The sequence below is a fragment of the Vitis vinifera genome, chromosome 10 (genome assembly GCF_030704535.1).
Source record: "Vitis vinifera cultivar Pinot Noir 40024 chromosome 10, ASM3070453v1".
Taxonomy (NCBI): Eukaryota; Viridiplantae; Streptophyta; class Magnoliopsida; order Vitales; family Vitaceae; genus Vitis; species Vitis vinifera.
Genome location: NC_081814.1, coordinates 22,018,689 through 22,041,233, shown reverse-complemented (window position 1 = coordinate 22,041,233; position 22,545 = coordinate 22,018,689). Strand labels below are relative to the sequence as shown.

General features: G+C 41.8%; 1 protein-coding gene across 1 annotated transcript; it reads right to left on the bottom strand.

Moving 5' to 3' along the window:
• Positions 1-14,330: 14,330 nt before the first annotated feature.
• Positions 14,331-19,040, bottom strand: LOC100855150 (uncharacterized). The gene is made up of 3 exons (XM_010657647.1): positions 18,299-19,040; positions 17,826-18,238; positions 14,331-14,414 (listed from the first exon to the last, which is right to left on the bottom strand). Exons 1-3 carry the CDS (start codon positions 19,038-19,040, stop codon positions 14,331-14,333), a joined length of 1,239 nt encoding a protein of 412 aa, XP_010655949.1.
• Positions 19,041-22,545: the final 3,505 nt, after the last annotated feature.

Genomic DNA, 22,545 nt, shown 5'->3' with positions numbered 1-22,545 from the left:
CATCCCATCCCCTTGAAACATCAGCTACATAGCTCAAGAAATCCATAGCTTCCTCTGGATTTTTGCTCATGAAATCTCCTCCACACATTGTCTCGAGGAGTTGCTTCATTGAGGAGGACATACCATCATAAAAATAACTCACCAAGAGCCATGTATCAAAACCATGGTGAGGGCAAGCATTTATAGCTTCCATATATCTTTCCCAACATTCATAGAATTTCTCATTCTCTTTAGCTGAGAAGTTTGAAATTTGCCTTTTCAAGCCATTTGTTATATGAGTAGGAAAAAATTTCTTAAGGAATTCAGCTTGTAAATCAGTCTAAGAACGGATACTCCTTGGCCTTAAAGAATTATGCCAAATTTTGGCCTTATCCTTTAAAGTAAAAGGAAATAACTTAAGCCTCATCAGATCAATTGAAGCTCCTCCCTCTTGGAATGTATTACAAACATCTTCAAATTCCTTGATATGTGCATACGGATTCTCACTTTCCATCCCATGGAAAGTTGGTAGAAGTGGAACAAGATACGGTATGATCACTAGCTGCTCTGTAGGGGGCACTATACATGATGGTGCACTCATACGAGGTGGATGCATACGGTCCCTCATTGACCTGAATTCATTAAGGTTGTCTTGACGACCTTGGTGACTATGCTGATCTTCAGGTGTAGCTTCCATGATATTCAAGTTCAATTCAACTTCTTTTCTCTGAGGTGTATCATACTTAACAAGCCTTCCTCCACTTTCTCGTATCCACTTTGGCATACACAACTAGTATCTATCTGCAACTTAAATGAAAATAAAGGACAACAAGAAAAACAGGGCTACAACAACAAAATTAAACTAGGCTAAATTTTAAAAGATAAACTTAGATTATGAATAAATAAAGAAAGAATGAAAATTAGTAAAGTGAAAGAAACGTTACCAACTTGTGATGAAAATCACAAGTGCTCAAAAAAAATGGTATCAATATAAACTTAACATCTTCCCCGGCAACGGCGCCATTTGATTCGTGCCCACTTGGTGTCTCAGCTGATTCATGCCCAGCTGGTGCTCCTTGGATGAGGGAGTAATCAACAAAATTTGTAACCTATAACACCATATACTAGGTTAGCAAAGAAAAAGCTACTATAGTATAGTGGCTCTAGGATCGTTCATTGGGAAGAATTAACAAGCTATCAATGATACCAATTCAAAGTGAATTGGTCTTGTTTCATTTCAAGGTTAGCTTAAGAATTAAAACACAAACTTTGATTGGTAAAGGTTTAGACTTAAACTAACTAGCATAACAGAAGTTTGGAATAATTTAGGAAGAAAAGCATTCCTTGGAGAGTTAGGTTCACTGGGGTGATTCCTCATGCAAAAGACATATCTCCGGTCAGATGGTTCATTTCCTCGTGTTAGAGATTCAACATATAGTCAATTCTCTAACCGGTATTGTATAGAGACTCCTTCAATTAGATTTCACTTTAATTCTCTCACTGATGCAACTTGCAATGGTTTAAGCCTCTCACTAAGCCTTAACCATTCAAGGTGATCTTTAACCTTGGACTTCCCTTCACAAGCTCGCAAGAGATAACTAATGGATGTCTCCTTGGAGTCCAAAAGCTTACCAAGTGTTGGAAATTCCAGAAAATCCTACCTTAAAGTCACCTTCCAGAGGCTCGCAAGGGGTAAACTAGTGCATTTCCATGGTTGGAAATCACTTGCCTTACCAAGTGTTGGCCCAGGTGACTCTAAGGTGTTTTAAGTTAACTAAAAACATAGAAATCACTAAAGGATTTCACTTCCTCTTCATTACTAGCTAAAACCACAAAGCTTTGCATTCTTGCACTTGGAACCTTCCCCGGCAACCTTAGCTCCAAGGAATTAGAGGTTTAGTTACTCATTCTCTGGGGAAAATTCCTCAGAGAGTTCATAACTTAGTAAGAAAATGAAAATACAAAGTGATAAGGTAAGGCAGTAGAAAGAACTGAACTTTACTTGCTTACCAAAAACTTTACAAAAGGATCTCCTCTCTGAGAATAGGCTCCCGAGAGGTATTTAGTCTTTTTACTAACTTAAAAGCTAAGGAATCGTGTAATTGGTGGTTTACAAGGAGTATTTTGGGATTTAGACAACAAAAATCTAATGGAAAATATCTCCCAATGTCGGTAGCAAATATCGGGAGGCTTCAGGAACCATTTCGCAGGAGAAAAATGGTGTCTGCGAGATTTCGCAGACACTCAAGAGGGCTACGAAATATTTTCGCATCAACAAGTTAAACTCGCAGGGCTGCGAAGTTGGCTCCCACCTTGAGGTTCCTAGCTTCCCTCTCGCGGTATATGTCGGGCATCGTTAGAAGGAGAAACATCACACTGTTCAAAAAGGCTGCGAAATCACTTCGCAACAAAAGGGTGATTTCGCAGCACTTTGCAAAATGCTTCCTTCAGCTCGGAGTGATTGGCTTGTAACAGCTGCAACTTCTTCGTTTCAACTCCGAATTGCACACCATTTGAAGCATTGGATTTTTGACTTCCTGAGCTTTGAAATGGTATATAGCATGCATCATTTGAGCTTCAGAAAGTGCTCCAAAAGTGGCTGCTACGACTGTCATCAAGAATAGGCTTCATGGCAGATTCTCTTTACTTTTTCTCCTTGCAATCCGGATTTACTCTTGGAAAATGACTTCTAAGCTTTGCCCAAGATTCCTCATAGCTCTCCTCAGTCTTGACTTGCTTTGGTGATCAAATTACTAACAAAAACACCAAAACTTACACAAAGTGGTTAAAATTGTTTTAAAGGATCCTTAACATGCCAATTGAGTTAAAAGGCCTAAACTACTACTCAAAAGTGTTTAAAAGGATTAATTATAGGCTATCAAATAGCACTTTTTGAGTAGTAATCATCAACCATAACCCTGAGTTGTTCATAGTGTCTAAAGGCTTGAGCTCATTACTCAAAGTCGTTCACGTCATTTACAACCCTTAATTATTCATACGATCTAGAGCCTTGAGCTCATAACCAAGAGTCATTCATGTCAACCATAACCTTAAGTTGCTCATAACATCTAGAGTCTTAAGCTCACAACTTAGAGTCTTTCAAGTCAACATCAGCCTTGATCTATTCATAGTATGTAGAGGCCTAAGCTCATGAGTTGGAGTCATTCATGTCATCCATAGCCCTGAGTTGTCCATAACATTTAGAGCCCTCAACTCATGACAAGAGTTGTTCATGTCAATTGTAGGTCTGAGTTGTTCATAGCATCTAGAGCCCTATGCTTATGACCAGTAGTCATTCATGTCAACCATAGTCTAGAACTACTTATAGCATCTAAAACCATGAGCTCACGACCCAGAGTTTATCATGTATTTGGTAGCCTTAAGTTGTACATAACATCTGAAGGCCTGAACTCACAACCCGAAGTCTTTCATGTCCAATGGCCTAAGCTCATGGCCTAGAGTCATTAATGTCATCCACAACCCTGAGTTGTTGATAGCATTTAGAGCTCTAGGCTCATGACCCAGAGTCATTCATGCCAACCATAACCTGGAGCTATTCATGGCATCTAGGGCCCTGAGCTCACGACCTAGAGTCATTCATTTATTCCACAACCCTGAGCTACTCATAGCATGTAGAGGCTTGAGCTCATGACGCATAATTGTTAATATCATCCACTACCCTAAGCAATTTACAGAATCCAAAGGCCTAAGCTTATAGGATCCTCGATCATTCTTATCATCCACAACTCTAAGCATTTCGGAGCATCTAGAGCCTTGTGCTCATGACCCATAGTCATACATGTCAACCAAATCCCTTTGTCGTCAATAACATCTAGAGGTCTGAGCTCATGGGATCTCGAGTCTTTCATATCATTCACAACTTTAGGTTGTTCATAACATCTAAAGCCTTGAGCTCCCGACCTAGAGTATCTCATGCCATCTAGAGCCTTGAGCTATTCATAGCATCGAGAGCCCTGAGCTGATGACCTAGAGTAGCTCATCTCATCTACACCTTGAGTTATTCATAGCATCTAGAGCCCTAAGCTTACGATTAGGAGTCGTTCATGTGATTTTTTAGAGCCCTAAGCTCATGACCCAGAGTTGTTAGTGTCATCCACAACCATGGCCTATTCATAGCATCTAGAGGGTTGATCTCATGATGCAGAATAATTCATATCATCCACATCCCAGAACGGTTCATTGCATTTATAGGCTTAAGCTCACGGGATCTTAAGTTGTTTGCATCATCTACAAATCTGACTTGTTCATAGCTTATAGAGCGGTGAACTCATGATGAGGAGTCTTTCATGTCAACCACAACCTTAAGATGTTCTATAGTATCTAGAGGCCTAAGCTCATGACCCAATGTTGTTGATGTCATCAGAGCCTTGAGTTTTTCATAGCATCTAAAGACTTAAGCTCATGACATGGAGTCATTCACGCCAACCACAACCCAAAGTTGTTTAGAGCATTTAGAGGCCTAAGCTCACTTCTTGAAGTTGTTCATGTCATCCACGACCCTAAGCTTTTCATAGCATTCAGAGATCTGAGCAGTTCGTAGCATCCAAAGCCCTAAGTTCACAACTCGGAGTAGCTCATCACATCCACACCCCTGAGCTTATGACTTGAAGTCATTCATATAGTTATCTAGAGCCCTGAGTTCACAACCTAGAGTCGTTCATATCATCTACGATCTTAAGCTGTTCATAGCACCAGTAGCTTGAGCTCATGATGTAGAATTGTTCATAGCATCTAAAGGCCTGAGCTCACCGAATCCTAAGTTGTTCATATCATGTACAACTCTGAGTTGTTCATAGCTTCTAGAGCCCTAAGCTCATGACCCACAGGCTTTCATGTCAACCACAACCTTGACGTATTCAAAGTATCTAGAGACCTAAGCTCACTTCCTAGAGTTGTTCACGTCATCCACAATCTAGAGCTATTCATAACATATAGAGGCTTGAGCTCATGATGCAAAATCAGGAATATCATTTACCTCCTAAGGGATTCATAGCATCTAAAGGCCCAAGCTCACGAGATCTTGAGTCGTTCTTATCATCCACAACTCTTAGTTGTTCATAACATTTAGAGCACTTAGCTCATAGGATCCTAAGTCGTTCATATCATTCAGAACTCTAGGTTATTCATAGCATCTAGAGGCCCGAGCAGATGACCTGAAGTAGCGTATGTCATCCACATCCCTAAGGTGTTCATAGAATCCAGAGCATTGAGCTTTTTATGGCATCTAGAGCCCAGAGCTCATAACCTAGAGTAGCTCATCCAATCCACACCCCTAAGCGGTTGATAGCATCTAAAGCCTTAAGATTACGACCCGGAGTTGTTCTTGTTAACCACAACCCTGAGCCATTCATAGTATCTAGATTCTTACGCTCGTAACCCAATGTCGTTCATGTCATCTATAGCCTTGAGTTGTTCATAACATTTAGAGGCTTTAATTCACAACATAAAGTCTTTCATGTCAACCACAAACCTGAATTATTTATAGTATCTAGAGCACTGAGCTCACAACCTGGTGTTGTTCATGTCATCCATAGACTTAAGTGGTCCATCACAGTTAGAGGCTTGAGCTTATGATGTAGAATCATTCATGTCATCCACAACATTGATCTGTTAATCGCATCTAGAGCCGTAAGCTCACGGTTAAGAGGCTTTCACATCATTGACAAGCATGACCTATTCATAGCATTCAAGGCCTTGAGCTCACAACCCAAAGTCATTTATGTCAACCACAACCCAAAGTTGTTCATAACATCTAGAGCCTTGAGCTCACAACCTAGAAGAGTTTATGTCATCCACAATCCTAAGTTGTTCATATCATCTAGAGCCTTGAGCTCATGACTTAGAGTAACTCATGTCATCCACACCCTTGAGTTGTTCATAGCCTCTAGAGTCCTGAGATCATGTCTTGGAGTCGTTCATGTGAACCACATCTTAGAGCTATTTATAACATCTAGAGCCTTGAGCTCACAACCGACAGTTGTTCATGTCATCCATAACCTTGAGTTGTTTAAAGCATCTCGAGCCTTGAGCTCACGACTTGGAGACTTTCATGTCATCGACAACCTTGAGCTGTTCATAGCATCTAGACCCTTAAGTTCAAGACCCAGAGTCGTTGATGTCAACTACAACCCAAACCTATATATAGCATGTAGAGCCTTAATCTCATAACCTAGAGGAGCTCATGTAATCCACAACCCTAATGTGTTCATAGAATTTAGAGTTGTGAGCTCACGAGCCAGAGTAGCTCATGTCATCCATAACCTTAAGCCATTCATAGCATCAAGAGCCTTAAGCTCATAACCCCTAGTCTTTAATGTCATCAACAATCCTGAGTTATTCATATCATTAAGAACCCTAAGCTCACAACCTAAAGTCATTCATGTAAACCACAACCCAAAGCTATTCATAGTAACAAGTGCCCTAAGCTAACGAACCAAAGTAACTCATGTCATTCATAGCCCTGAGCTGTTAATAATATCTAGAGCCTTGAGCTCACGACCAAGATTCATTCATGTCAACCACATCTTAGAGCTATTCATAGCATCTAGAGCCCTAAGCTTATCACCTGGAGTCATTCACGTCAACCATAACCTAGAGCTATTCATAGCATCTAGAGCACTGAGCTCACAACTCATAGTCTTTCATGTGAACCACAACCTAGAGCTGTTCATTGTATTTAGGGCGCTAAGCTCATGACCAAGAGTCATCCATGTCATCCACAACCCTAAGCTCCTCATAGAATATAAAGCCCTGATCTCATGACCTAAAGTATTTCATGTCATTGATAACCTTAAGCTATTCGTAGCACCTAGAGTCAAGAGCTCATGCCTCAGAGTCATTCATGTCAAGTACAACCCAGAGTTGTTCATGGCACCTAAAGTCCTAAGTTCACGACCCAAAGTGGCACATGTCATCGAAAACCTAAGTTATTTGTAGCATCTAAAGCATTGAGCTCATGACTTAGAGTCGTTCATGTTAACCATAACCCTGAGATGTTCACAGTATCTATATCCCTTAACTCATGACCTAAAGTCATTCATGTCATCCAAAACCTTGACATGTTCATAGCATTTAGAGCCATAAGCTCACGACCTTGAGAAGCTCATGTCATCCACAATGCTGAGTTGTTCATAACATCTAGAGCCCTAAGCTCATGACCTCGAGTAGCTTATGTGTGGACCCTCACCCGATCCACCGGACTGGCATGACTCGCTTTTAAAAGAAAAGAAAGAAGGAAAAAGTTTGTGTTTTCCAGTTTTGAAAAACCCGACCTCGGTGAGGAACAGTGTTGTTTGGAGTCGCCACTTACTTTTTATTTTTGTTTTTAAAATGGGGAAAATTAAGTAAGAACAAAAACCCCTAATGACCCCAGTATGGAAAAAACGGTCTGCGAAAACTAGATTCTGGGTCCGGGGATCAGGTTACCCATTGGGAAGGTACCTCATGCGAGGTAGCACCCCTCTAAGCACGGAACTCGGTCTCTACTAATGAATTGGGTATGTGGGAGCATATGGGTCAAAGATGAAACCCTAGGCTAAATAGATGTCATGAATCACACAATCCTAGTTGGTATTTGGCATGCATATGAATTCAACCAACCAAAATAATGGGTGCGTACTTGTGGTCCCTAGCTAAGCGCTGCATAAAAGGTCGATAAACACATAACAAACATTCAAGATTAAGCACCATGCATGCATATGATTCAACAATCAAAACCAACGATGTGTACCTGTAGTCCCTAGCCATGTGCTACAGTAGAGGGTGAGTCAGTCATGCAACATGTATTCAAAATCAAGCATCAAAGCTTGTGCCAAAAAGGAAGATAGCTGGTTGAAATGAGGTAAGGGACTCCCCAAATGTCATACAAATCGAACTAGACTCATCTAGACCACACCACCTATAACTTCAAAATTGCCCATACTAACTGAAATCAAACACTGACTTAAACCTTCAAGATGGCTCACAAGTTCCCTATAGCAAATGGGTTTGAGCCCCAATGGATAAGGGCTCGAAAAATGCCAAAATCGAGGGCTACCTAAAGTCCTCCAGCAGAACAGGCTGGACTAGTTCTCAACTGGTACAACCTATTGAGAAGAATTCCCAATTTTTTCTAGAAAAATCCTAAATGAGTGAGGATTTAAACAAAAGAAACAACACTCAATCCCGAGCCCAAACAAGTGAGAACCAAACAAAGCCCGATCAGGTGCTCCTCATGACTGATAGAGTCAGCCAACCATGGTGTTGAATCTGTTGAACCGGTTTCCAACTGCTCCATCCGGTTGATAAAAAATCCCAAATTTGGTCAAAAAGTTCATAAATGAATAATAAAGCAAAAAAAAGAAACGGTTCTCAATTCCGAGCCCGGATGAGTGAGAACCAGACAAAGAAAGGCAGGTGTTCCTCATGGCTGACAGAGGCAGCCAGCTATGGTGCTGAACCGGTTGAACCGGTTCCCAACTGGTCCAGCTGGTTGATAAAAAATCCCAAATTCAGTCATAAAGTTCCTAAGTGATTAAGGAAGCAAACAAAAGAAACGGTTCTCAATTCCGAGCCCGGATGAATGAGAACCGGACAAAGAAAGGCAGGTGTTCCTCATGGCTGATAGAGGCAGCCAGTTATGGTGCTGAACCGGTTGAACCGGTTCCCAACTGGTTCAACCTGTTGATAAAAAATCCCAAATTTGGTCAGAAAGTTCCTAAATAATTAAGGAAGCAAACAAAAGAAACGGTTCTCAATTCTGAGATCGGATGAGTGAGAACCAGACAAAGAAAGGCAGGTGTTCTTCATGGCTGACAGAGGCAGCTAGCTATTGTGCTGAACAGGTTGAACCGGTTCCCAACTGGTTCAGCCGGTTGATAAAAAATCCCAAATTCGTCAGAAAGTTCCTAAGTGATTAAGGAAGCAAAAAAAAGAAACGGTTCTCAATTCCGAGCCCGGATAAATGAGAACCAGACAAAGAAAGGCAGGTGTTCCTCATGGCTGATAGAAGCAGCCAGCTATGGTGCTGAACCGATTGAACCGGTTTCCAACCAGTTTTTCCGGTTGATAAAAAATCTCAAATTCGGTCAGAAAGTTTCTAAGTGATTAATAAAGCAAACAAAAAAAACGGTTCTCAATTCTGAGCTCGGATGAGTGAGAACCGGACAAAGAAAGGCCGGTGTTCCTCATGGCTGGCAGAGGCAGCCAGCTATTGTGCTGAACCGGTTGAACCGGTTTCCAACCGGTTGAGTCGGTTGATAAAAAATCCCAAATTTGATCAGAAAGTTCCTAAACCATTCATAACAAATCAACAACAATCATGTGTCACCTTTATTGTCCACACCCAAGCAATACAATCTTCATATCAAAGGAAAGAAAAGATGATGAGGAAGGAGAAAAAGCATATGAAGACGAGGAAGATAAACTGTAAGTAAAGAAAATTCAGCATGCTTACCTTAGAATCTCCACCAAATATGATCCGTGTATGCCGATGATGACTTCCAAAACTGAGATGCTGTCACTCTCCTCTTCAAAAAAATCCACAGTGCTGAAGCTTTCCCCCACGCTCTCAACTCAGAAGATGCTACTGACCTTTTGTTTTTCTCACCAGCAAAATTTCCCCTCTCCAAAATGTCCCCTCTTGTCCTTTGCTCTCCTATGCTCTCACCTTTTATACTCATACCCCTCTTAGCATTTGATCCTCCTGGGTTCCTTCCCCTTCAGCACCAAAATCCCCTTCATCAGCATGGGAACCACACCCCTCATTACTTCTCTTAAACTTACGAGGCCAGCTCACTCCCTTCAGGTTTCAGCTTGCTTCACCACCAAGAATCCATATGGATTCGTGGTGGGCTGTAAGGAACCCAAACCAAGGCCCAAATGGACCCACAACATTGCTTGAAACCGATCTGGAGCTTACGGGCCTGAGCCATGTAGGATTTGGGCCCCAAAATTACTAGAATTAGTGTTTTACCTTAGCTGACTCAATGAACCGGCTGAACCGGCCGAACCGGATGCCAACCGGTCGAACCGATGGAAAAAATTTTTGAAAATTTGACATAGTGTTCCTAGAAGAGTAAGGAATCCATGAAAAAAACGGTGCATGATTCCAAGTTCGGAAGAGGGAGATATGATCAAAACAATTACCAAAAATCAGTGTTCTATACCGGCTGACTCGATGAACTGGCTGAACCGGCTGCCAACCAACCGACCAGTTGCAAAAAATTTTGAAAATTTTACAGAATGTTCCTGGAAGAATAAGGAATCCATAAAAAGAAACGGTTCTTGATTCTGAGTTTGGATGAGGGAGATACGATCAAAACAAGCCCGAGTGCTCTGAACCTCAACATGCCCCTATAAACTTCAACTAAGCTAAAACATCGAGATGACCCCACTTCCTTCCCATAGCGTGATGTGAAGGACTAGGAAAATGGCCATGGTGACCCTCCAAAATGAACCACATATGCACCACAATGGACCACAGACAAACCCACACGAGGCTCAGACACCGATTAAGCCCAAAAGGGGCCCTAGTGGTGCCATATGCGAACGATGGGTGGATGTGACACCCGAAGGATAAATGCTAGTGTCGAGGGACAAAATTGAGGGTCTACAAATATGCCCCTCTTCAATAGAGTGAATGAATGAGTGAATTGTGAGTGCGAAGTTGATTAATACCAAAAAGTGCTATTTTGTAGACCTAATTATAATGGTTTTAAGCACCTTTGAGTAGTAATCATATTCATTTAACCCAATTAATTCATTAAGGTCCTTAGTAATTGGTTTTAACCATTTTGTGGCAAGTTTACATGTTTTTATTAGCTTATGAATCAATTCAAGCATGCCAAATGATGGAGGAGCTACTTGGACAAGTTAAAGCAAGGATTTTGGAAGTTTACAGGCTTGAATTTCAAGTGGAAACACGAGCACAAACAAAGGGATAGCCATTTCGCAAGGCAAGGCAAAGTACCTTGCCAAAATACAATTTTCGCAAGGTGAAAATGCACCTTGCCAAATTTGGCAAGGTGAATTTACTCATGATGCGAAAATATGGCACTTCGCATCATGAGTAATTCACCTTGCGAAATTTTGCAAGGTAACCTTTTACCTTGCCAAAATTTCGCAAGTAACCTTTTACCTTGCCAAATTTCCTCTGTTTCTCCACGCACGCACCACCGACTTCCTAGATATTTTTAGCTTTATATTTTCTCGTGTAAATTCCTTTTGTAACCTTGTATTCAGCTGACATAAGGCTTTATCTTGTAATTTTGCTATATATAGAGGTGCACAACGCCTCCAATTGAATAATGGGGTGATCGATCCTTTGTACATTAACTTAGAAATACATAAAGCTTTGTTTTTCTCTCTTCTCCTGTTCTTCCCCATTTCTATTTTCTTAGTAGCCAAATAGCCTCTGAGGACTTTTCCTCAGAGGATGATTGGCTAAAACTTTTAAGTTTCTCAAAGTATGGATGTTATGTTATGGCTTGGATGCAATCCCATGGAAATTTCTCGCACCTGGAAGGTAAGGTAGTCATTTTTCAGTAATGGTTCATTAATGCAAAGTTTAGTTTTTATTTCCTTTGGACAACTTCCAACGGCTAATACTTGATAAGCTTTTGGATTTCTATCCATTAGTTATCTCCTACGAGCTATTGGAAGGTGAGGTTTTCAATTCCAAGTTTTGCATTAATCCGTGAGAACCAATTTCAATGGTCATTGAAAGGTGAGTTTATCACCTGGAATGACTTTGAGTTGCCAATATTTGGTAAGCTTTTGGCTTTAGACCATTAGTTATCTCTTACGAGCCATTCAAAGGAAGTCTAAGGTGAATAACCATTGATGAAATTCACTACCATCTGTTTTGCCATTTTAAAGGATTAAAACTTGATTTGCTAAATCCATACCGGTTCGGGAAGCAAGCATCACCATAGTTGCAACCCCAACGCGAGGAGCCTATCCTGAGATTTCCAATTTGCATAAGAGCCAGAGCATAGCTATCCTATCTTTGAGAAACTTGTTTTTACACCCTTTCATTTTAGTCTTTAATGTTAGCTTAGATTAGTTTAAATCTTTCTAAAACATTTACATCTTCTTTTAAAGCTAACATCCATAAGAAAATCACCTATTTTCCTAATTTGAATATCACTAGTGTTTGCGAAAACCCTTCCCAGTGAACGATCCTAGAAACACTATGCTATAGTAGCTTGGCTACTTTAGTAATAGTATTTAAGGTAAAAATTTTGTTGATACGCCTTTAAAGCTAAGCTACCAAAAGTCGCATCAAAAGTGCATGTAATGCAAGAGTGAAATGAACTCTAGTGAAGAACCCAAATGACCAACAATTTTGTCCCCACCCAACAATAAAGAAGGCTAAGGGAAATAAGTCATGCTGACCGAATGGACTATGAGATCTAGGCACGATGGCGGAGAAAGATAAAAGGAGACCCGATCACGATGCCGGGAAAGATTAGGGATTTGATCCGGGCAAGTACCGGAGAAGGGTTCAGGCAAGTACCGAAAAATGGTGGAATTCAGGCGAGTACCGAAAACGGGTAAAATTCGGGCGAGTACCGAAAAATGGTGGAATCCGGGCGAATACCGGAGAAGGGTCCGGGCGAGTACCGAAAAAGTGTGAAATCCGAGCGAGTACTGGAGAAGGGTCCGTGCGAGTACCGGAGAAGGGTTTAGGCGGGTATCGAAATATGGTGGAATCCGGGCGAGTACCAGAGAAGGGTCCGGGCGAGTACCGGAAAAAGGGTGGAATCCGGGCGAGTACCGGAAAAGGGTCCGGGAGAGTACCGAAAAATGGTGGAATCCAAGTGAGTACCGGAGAAGGGTTCAGGCGGGTACCGAAAAATGGTGGAATCCGGGCGAGTACTAGAGAAGGGTTCGGGCAAGTACCAGAAAAGGGTGGAATCCGGGCAAGTACCGGAGAAGGGTCCAGGCGGGTACCGAAAAGTGGTGGAATTCAGGCGAGTATCGGAGAAGGGTCCAGGCGGGTACCGGAAAATGGTGGAATCCGGGCGAGTACCGGAGAAGGGTCCAGGTGAGTACCGGAAAAGGGTGGAATCCGGGCAAGTACCGGAGAAGGATCCGGGAGAGTACCAGAAAATGGTGGAATCTGGGCGAGTACCGAAAAAGTGTGAAATCTGGGCGAGTACCGGAGAAGGGTCCAGGCGGGTACTTGAAAATGGTGGAATCCGGGCGAGTACCGGAGAAGGGTCCGGGAGAGTACTGAAAAATGGTGGAATCCGGGCGAGTACCGGAGAAGGGTCTGGGCAGGTACTGGAAAATGGTGGAATTCGGGCGAGTACCGGAGAAGGGTCCGGGCGAGTACCAGAGAAGGGTCCAGGCGGGTACCGGAAAATAGTGGAATCCAGGCGAGTACCGGAGAAGGGTCCGGGCGAGTACCGAAAAATGGTGGAATAGGGGATCGAACTCGGGCACGATGCCGAGGAAACATCAAACTAAAAGGGGGTAGGGATGCCATTACTAAGGCTCAAAACACCTAAACAGATAGGGAATGCCTTAAAACAAAACTCAGAGCAAAATAGGGGGACTCAAGATGCAACCGCTGATATACTAACCTTGATAACAAAGGGGTATGCCCCAGTATGACGTCCAGGGACTGCCAACAAATGACTTGAAGAAGCCAGAAATCAAACACCTTCATCATGACAAAAAAAAGGGGTATGCCCCGGTGTAACACTAGAAAATGCCGATAAATGACAAGCGAGAAATCACAATCACCACTAACAAATGGAAAGAAGTGGGTATGCCCCTATAGGACAAACTCACAAATGTGACCAAGGGTGAAAGGAAGGAGTTATACCCCAGTCTAAGATATCAATATCATGTCAGAATCCCATAACCGCACATATGGTTAAAGTCAAAGAGCTGAAAATATCACAATCATCCATTTCTAAGGAAAAAACCCTCCACTCTAATCCACAACATCCAATATCCACAAAAACTGATAGGGGATATGCCCTAGTGTGTACATCTGAAACTCAAATATCTTAATGAAAACTCTGGCACATCACTGAAGACCCACTCATTTGAACTAACGAACAAGACAATGAATGGGGTATGCACCCTTACTGGGTCGATGAATACCGTGAATCTGATCTCGGGTCAGACCCTAGAAGCACTCTGCTATATGAAGAAATTGAGCTGAATGTGGGGCTTACTCAAAATTTGATGTCCATAACGTTGCTAGGCGAAACGGAATGCCTGCGTACATGTATTAAGAGCCAAAGCCAACATGCAAGGATGGGGGCATGCCCTAGTATAAACGTGTCAAAACATCAGGCAAAGGTGCCCTCAATGGTCCCAACTCTCTGTATCATCTATCTCTGATCATGGACCTGAGGCAAGTAAACTGAATGGAAAGACAATATGTGACCCTCGATATCCCCCGAAGTAATGGAGACCTGTCAACATCCCATACTTAATCAGTAGACGAAGCCTGTCCAAATGAACCGCATCGAAGCAAACACGAGATCTCATGCCCTCAGGGTGGTCTTACGACTCGGACCGTAATGTAGGCTAGGGGTAAAAGGTGAATGAAACGATGGGAAACAAAGGCCCAAATCTCCCAATAGATAATGCCAAACCCCTGTGTGCGCAATGTCAAATATCGTAGAACCATGTGAACAAGGTGACTCAACCCTGCATCCAAATAAAAAATAAACAATAGGTGATACGCACTGATGCGACTGATGGTAACTTAGCTTTAAAGGCGTATCAACAAAATTTATACCTTAAATACTATTACTAAAGTAGCCAAGCTACTATAGCATAGTGGTTCTAGGATCGTTCATTGGGAAGGGTTTTCGCAAACACTAGTGATATTCAAATTAGGAAAATAGGTGATTTTCTTATGGATGTTAGCTTTAAAAGAAGATGTAAATGTTTTAGAAAGATTTAAACTAATCTAAGCTAACATTAAAGACTAAAATGAAAGGGTGTAAAAACAAGTTTCTCAAAGATAGGATAGTTATGCTCTGGCTCTTATGCAAATTGGAAATCTCAGGATAGGCTCCTCGCGTTGGGGTTACAACTATGGTGATGCTTGCTTCCCGAACCGGTATGGATTTAGCAAATCAAGTTTTAATCCTTTAAAATGGCAAAACAGATGGTAATGAATTTCATCAATGGTTATTCACCTTATACTTCCTTTGAATGGCTCGTAAGAGATAACTAATGGTCTAAAGCCAAAAGCTTACCAAATATTGGCAACTCAAAGTCATTCCAGGTGATAAACTCATCTTTCAATGGCCATTGAAATTGGTTCTCACGGATTAATGCAAAACTTCAAATTGAAAACCTCACCTTCCAATAGCTCGTACGAGAGAACTAATGGATAGAAATCCAAAAGCTTATCAAGTATTGGCCGTCGGCAGTTGTCCAAAGGAAATAAAAACCAAACTTTGCATTAATGAACCATTAATGAAAAATGACTACCTTACCTTCCAAGTGCGAGAAATTTCCATGGGATTGCATCCAAGCCATCACATAACATCCATACTTTGAGAAACTTAAAAGTTTTAGCCAATCATCTTCTGAGGAAAAGTCCTTAGAGGCTGTTTGGCTACTAAGAAAATAGAAATGGGGAAGAACAGGAGAAGAAAGAAAAACAGAGCTTTATATATTTCTGAATTAATGTACACAGGATCGATCACCCAATAATATCTTTTGGAGGCGTTGTGCACCTCTATATATGGCAAAATTACAACATAAAGCCTTATGTCGGCTGAATACAAGGTTACAAAAGGAATTTACACAAGAAAATATCAAGCTAAAAATATCTGGGAAGTCGGTGGTGCGTGCGTGGAGAAACAGAGGAAATTTGGCAAGGTAAAAGGTTACTTGCGAAATTTTGGCAAGGTAAAAGGTTACCTTGTGAAATTTTCGCAAGGTGAATTACTCATGATGCGAAGTGCCATATTTTCGCATCATGAGTAAATTCACCTTGCCAAATTTGGCAAGGTGCATTTTCACCTTGCGAAAATTGCATTTTGGCAAGGTACTTTGCCTTGCCTTGCGAAATGGCTATCCCTTTGTTTGTGCTCGTGTTTCCACTTGAAATTCAAGCCTGTAAACTTCCAAAATCCTTGCTTTAACTTGTCCAAGTAGCTCCTCCATCATTTGGCATGCTTGAATTGATTCATAAGCTGATAAAAATATGTAAACTTGCCACAAAATGGTTAAAACCAATTACTAAGGACCTTAATGAATTAATTGGGTTAAATGAATATGATTACTACTCAAAGGTGCTTAAAACCATTATAATTAGGTCTACAAAATAGCATTTTTTGGTAGTAATCATGCACCAAAGAACTCATCGTTCATGAAGTGAAACGACGATCGACGAGGATAGAAGTAGACAAAAAGGGATAAGATGAATGATGAATGGGTGTAGAAGAAAATGGAGAAACCAACTAGGATGCAAATATAGCAATATGTGACAACGACAAACAACTCATCCTAAGAATGCCAAATCAAAGCAAGTCACTATATGATGGGAATGGTGATGTAGACAATGATCCAAGGGCCTAGTGCCAAGGAAACCCAAACCTCATTCCCAATGTGTCGCCCAGATCCACAGTAAGAAGGATCGTACAATGCTCTCATCTGACTCTTAAAGGAAAAAGAAATCTCTCAAACCCAAAACCACCTTTGATGATCCCAAGTATATCAACGAATACCAAACAAGCACAATTTTTTCCTTTTTTTCATTTTTATTTTATTTTATTTTTTCCTTTTTCCTTTTTTTTTTTTTTTGGGCCGAATTCCATACTATCACAATCCAACAAAAAGAACCCTTAATTCTCCAATCTTGACCGGCCCCTTCAACCTAAGAATCCTAGATCAAAGCCTATAGGCAGAACTAAGGGTGTGACAAATCTGACTGGTAGCTCTGGGACGAGAGCGCATCATCATCACACAAGGGAAAACAGAAGCGAAGTGAATAGAGATGATAGAAATTAGACTAACAGGTAGACGATGTGAAGATGCAAAATGGAGACGAAAAGAAATAGGCAATGATGCAAGAAAGAACAAACGAAGAATGACACCATGCCCACAATGCTCATAGATCCAATCAATAAATACAAAGCGCACAAGGGTAGGCCCCCAACCTAGGTCAGAAAAGGTATGCAAGGCTGAATGAAAGAAAAGGCCATAATAAACCACGCGAGGCTCAAAGGGCTAGCAATAGTATATATCAATATATGGGTGTGCAATAGCGAATATGGCTACTCGAAGTGACGACCACCCATCCTCTGACCATGATCTCACGCATAAAACTTCTTCAACTGATCCACATTAACTGGCTCTGTGAACTGATTTCCGTCTAGGTCTGTCAACCAGGCAGCTCCCTCTCGAGTCAGATCTCGGATGACATAAGGCCCGCTCCAACTCGGTCTAAACTTGCCTCTAGGGCCGCTGATCAATCCCTTGAGGACTTTCAAGACTAGGTCACCTCTCTGGAATTTCCTAGGCTTGACCCTCTTTCTGAATGCACGGGTCATCTTCCTCTAATAGGCTTGAACATGATCTGCCGCCCTCAATCTCTTCTCATCCAACAGGCTAAGCTGATCATAAGGAGACTGGGCCCACTCGACCTCGGATATATGCTGCTCTAGTGCTACTCTCAAAGATCCCATCTCAATCTCAACAGGTAGCACTGCCTCCATACCATACACCAAAGAATACGGGGTAGCTCCAATAGAGGTACGAAAAGATGTACGATAAGCCCACAATGCGAAAGGGAGCTTCTCTGACCAATCCCGAGAAGTCTCGACCATCTTTCTCAAAATCCTCTTGATATTCTTATTTGCGGCCTCAACTGCTCCATTAGTCTGTGGCCTGTACGCAGACGATCTGTGATACTGAATGCCATACTCTTGAATCAACATGTCCACCTCGCCCTTGAAATGCACCCCTCTGTCTGAGATCAGCTCATGAGGGACCCCGTATCGGCAGAGAATATGCGACCTGATGAACTTGGCCACTCTGGTCGTTGTCAACCTAGCATAAGAAGCAGCTTCCACCCACTTGGTGAAATAGTCAATGGCAACCAAAATGTACTCATGCCCACTGGAAGACTTGGGCGAGATCTTCCCAATAATATCAATACCCCATACTGAAAATGGCAAAGGGGATGTAAGTGCATGCAACTCAGAAGGTGGCACATGTATCAAGTCTCCATGCATCTGACACTCTTGACATCTCTGTACAAACTGGCAACAATCTGTCTCCATGGTCAACCAAAAGTAGCCAGTCCTCATGATCTTACGTACTAGCATATGACCTCCCATGTGTGGGCCACAGACCCCTGCATGAACCTCTCTCATCACTCGATCTGCAGATGCACGGTCTAGACATAATAATAACAAGCCATCAGGTGATCTCCTATACAGCGCATCCCCACAAACAACAAATCTGGTGGCCAACTGTCTCAATGCTCTCCTATCCTTGGTCGAGGCTGACTCTGGGTAAGCGCCGCATGACAGAAGCTGATAAATATCGTGATACCATGGCAGCTCAATCTGATCCTCTATCTCTCCAATCAGATAATAGCAAGCTGGTGCAGACCTAGTCTCAATCAGCAATGGCCTAACATTCACCCCCGCAGGGATCACAATCAGAGAAGCCAAGGTGGCGAATGCATCGGCAAACTGATTCTCCGCCCTGGGCAGATGTATATACCTTAACACATCGAATCTATCAATCAACAGGTCCAAGTAAGCATGGTAGGGTTTCAGCTTCTCATCCCATGTCCTCCAGATACCCTGAGTCTGCTTTATAACCAAGTTGGAATCCCCTTGGATCTCCAACTGTCTAATGCCAAGATCAAGTGCAATCTCCAAACCTATAATGCAAGCCTCATACTCTACAATATTATTCGTCAACTGGTGATGATCAGAAAATGCTAACCAGACCGATCTGGGGATATGATCACCCTGTGGTGATATCAATAAGATACCAATGCCAAACCCCGACTGATTGGCGGCACCATCAAAGTACAACCGCCACCCCGTAATACTAGTCATTGAAACAATCTGTGATTACTACTCAAAAAGTGTTATTTGATAGCTTGTAATTAACTCTTTTAAACACTTTTGAGTAGTAGTTATTTCCTTTTAACCCAATTAACATGTTAAGGACCCTTGCAATCAATTCTAATCAAATTGTGTTAAGTTTTGGTGTTTTGATAGCTTTTTGATCACCAAAGCAATCCAAGATTGAGGAGAGTTATTTGGAATCCATGGCAAAGCAATGGAAAGCTCAAATTCATGAAGAACAAGCTTTGGAGCTCCATAGCCCTTTGCCAAAGTCGTTCAAAGTATGCAAGGAAAGAACAAAGGAGAGAGGAAAAACAGAGTGAAGAAAATAGAGGACAGCAGCTGCAGTTTTCTTTTGCACTTTTGGAGCACTTCCCGAAGTCCATTTTCTACATTCTATATACCATTTCAAAGCTCATGAAGTCAACAATCCAATGCTTCAAATAGTGAGCGATTCCGAGTTGAAACGAAGGAGTTACAGCCATTGCAAGAAGATCACTCCAAGCTAAAGGAAGAATTTTGCACAGCGCTGCGAAATCACCCTTTTGTTGCGAGATGATTTCGCAGCCTTTTTGTACAGTGCTGTGGATTTCCCCCTGAAGTTTCCCATCACGTTGGAAGCCGAACACCACAACTTGAAAGACCACTTCGCAGCGTTGCGAAGTCAGCCGTTTGCTGCGAAGTAATTTCGCAGCCCTTTGTGTGCATCTGCGAAATCTCGCAGACCTCGTTTTCACCTGCGAAATGGTCCTTAATGCTTCCTGATATTTGTGCACCGACTCTTTTAGATCTTTTCTTCAGATATTTTTGTATAAATTTCCATTCTTCTCCTTGTAATCCACCAACCATAAGATTTCTTAGTTAGGAAGGTTGAAAAAACATCTCTATATATATTCCCTTGCATCCACTGTAATGGATATATAGAAAGATATATAAATATATCATATATAGAATCAACGAACAGAGCACTTGCTCTGTTTTTCATATATATTCTTGTTTTCTCGATAGTTTTCTCGCTAGCCAATCAAACTCTGAGGATTTTTCCTTAGAGGATGAGGGGCTAGGCTTTTTATCTCTTGGAGTAAGGAAAGCCGAGTAAGTTTCCACATGTATAATTTGGAAGTTTTATTGTTTTAGTTTTTAATGAAGAGAAAGTGTAACCCGTTAATGGTTTTATTTTTTTAGTTAACTTAAAACGCCTTTAAATCACCTGGGCCAACACTTGGTAAGGCAAGTGATCTCCGTCCATGGAGATCCACTAGTTTACCCCTTGCGAGCCTCTGGGAGGTGACTTGAAGGTAGGATTTTCTAAAATAGCCAACACTTGGTAAGCTTTTGGACTCCAAGGAGGCTTCCATTAGTTATCTCTTACGAGCTTTTGACGGGTAATCCAAGGTTAAAGATCACCTTAAATGGCAAGTGCTAGGTGAGAGGTATGAGCCATTGCAAGATGCATCAGTGAGAGGGATTTAGTGTTTGAACCCATTAAAGGGAAGCATCTGTACAACACCGGTTGGAGAAGGAACTATATGTTAATTCTCTAATGCGAGGAAAAGAAACAAGTGACCGGAACTCTCCTTTTTGTATGAGGGACCTGAGCCTAGTGATCTGAACTCCAAGAAACACTTTTCTTTGTAAGTAAAATCAGTTACTATTTTTGGTTAGTTTAAAACCAAACTTTTTTCATTCAAACATCTTTATGTTTTCTTTTAAAGCTAACCTTGAAATGAAAAGGTACCAATTCAGCTTTGAATTAATATCATTTGCAAAGTGAAAACCCATCCCAATGAACGATCCTAGAGCCACTATGCTATAGTAGCTTTGTCTTTGCTACCCTAGTTCATGGTGTAATAGGTTATAAATTTTGTTGATTACTCCCTCAATCAAGGAGCACCAGCTGGACACAAATCAGCTGAGACACCAATTGGGCACGAATCAATCTGCTCATCAGGGAAATCATCATCAACTGATCGGTCATCGGATATCGGCAAAGAAGCTAGATGATCTGCAACAATGCTTCCCTTTACTGACTTCTGCGTGACATAATGAATATCAAACTCTGTCAACAATACCAGCCATCTCATGAGCCTACCAGTCAGAACAGGCCTGTCAAATAGATACCTCACCGGGTCCAATCGTGAGACCAAGAGCACAGAATACTCTTTCTCAGTCCTCGGGGTAGGCATGTCAAGTATGGCTCTGATTTTCTCTGGATCAACCTCTATACCTTGCTCACTAACAATGTGTCCCAACAATTTTCTAGAAGTCATCCCAAAGGTGCACTTCTTGGGATTCAATCTCAGCCTGAACTGTCTGATCCTCTCAAAAAACCTTTGTAAGGCTGCTAAGTGATCTGCCCTGTCTCGGGCCTTTACTATCATGTCATCCACATAGACCTCGGCATCTCTATGCATCATATCATGGAACAGAGTAGTACCAGCTCTCTGATAAGTGGCTCCTGCATTCTTCAACCCAAATGGCATAACTCGGTAGCAGTAAGTACCCCACTCAGTAATGAAAGAAGTCTTCACCATATCCTCTGGAGCCATCAAAATCTGATTATACCCAGAAAAACCATCCATGAAGGATAACATCGGATGCCCTGCAGTGCTATCAACCAACATATCAATGTGTGGAAGGGGAAAATCATCCTTAGGGCTGGCATTATTCAGATCTCAAAAGTCAACACAAACTCTAACCTTGCCGTCATTTTTGGGAACAGGGATGACATTAGCCAGCCACTTAGGATACTCAACCACTAACAAGAAGTCAACACTGAGTTGCTTCTGAATTTCTTCCTTAACCTGCAAACTCCATCGAGGGTGTAGTCTCCTCAATTTCTACTTAACGGGCCTAGCATGTGGTAAAATGGGAAGGTGATGCTGCACTATGGTGGGGTCAAGGCCCGGCATGTCCTCATATGACCATGCAAATACATCCAAGTATGACCTAAGCAGGTCAATCAATCTACTCCTCTCATCAGGAGATAGAGAAGAGCCAATCCTAATATCCCTGGGCTGATCTGGTGCCCCAAAATCTATCAACTCTGTGCTACTAGAAATGGGGGTGACTTTCCTATCCTCTGTATCAGAATCACACTCTGACTGACCTCCCAATGGGTCATCTGTATCTCCCACATCATCAACATCATATATATGTGTTGTGGGTGCTAGTGATGCAATCAAAGGAAAATCTTGTGATACATTCAAGTACTCGAAAATACTCATATCATTATTACCATCAGAAATATCATCAAAGCGGGTGACAAACCCGGACATAGTGTCAAAAGAAAGAGGTGGGTCCACAGAGTCGAACGCTTCCTCAACAGAAGTAAAATCAGAAGTAACGACATCAAGGACTGACTCATCATCAAGTACGAAAACTCCAGATATGTCAAAAGCAGAAAGGGGCCCACATGGGGCTGCATCCAGGATACGACCAATGCCTATAAAATCCATATCATCAGTGTAGGCATCAGGAATAGAGTCATCCT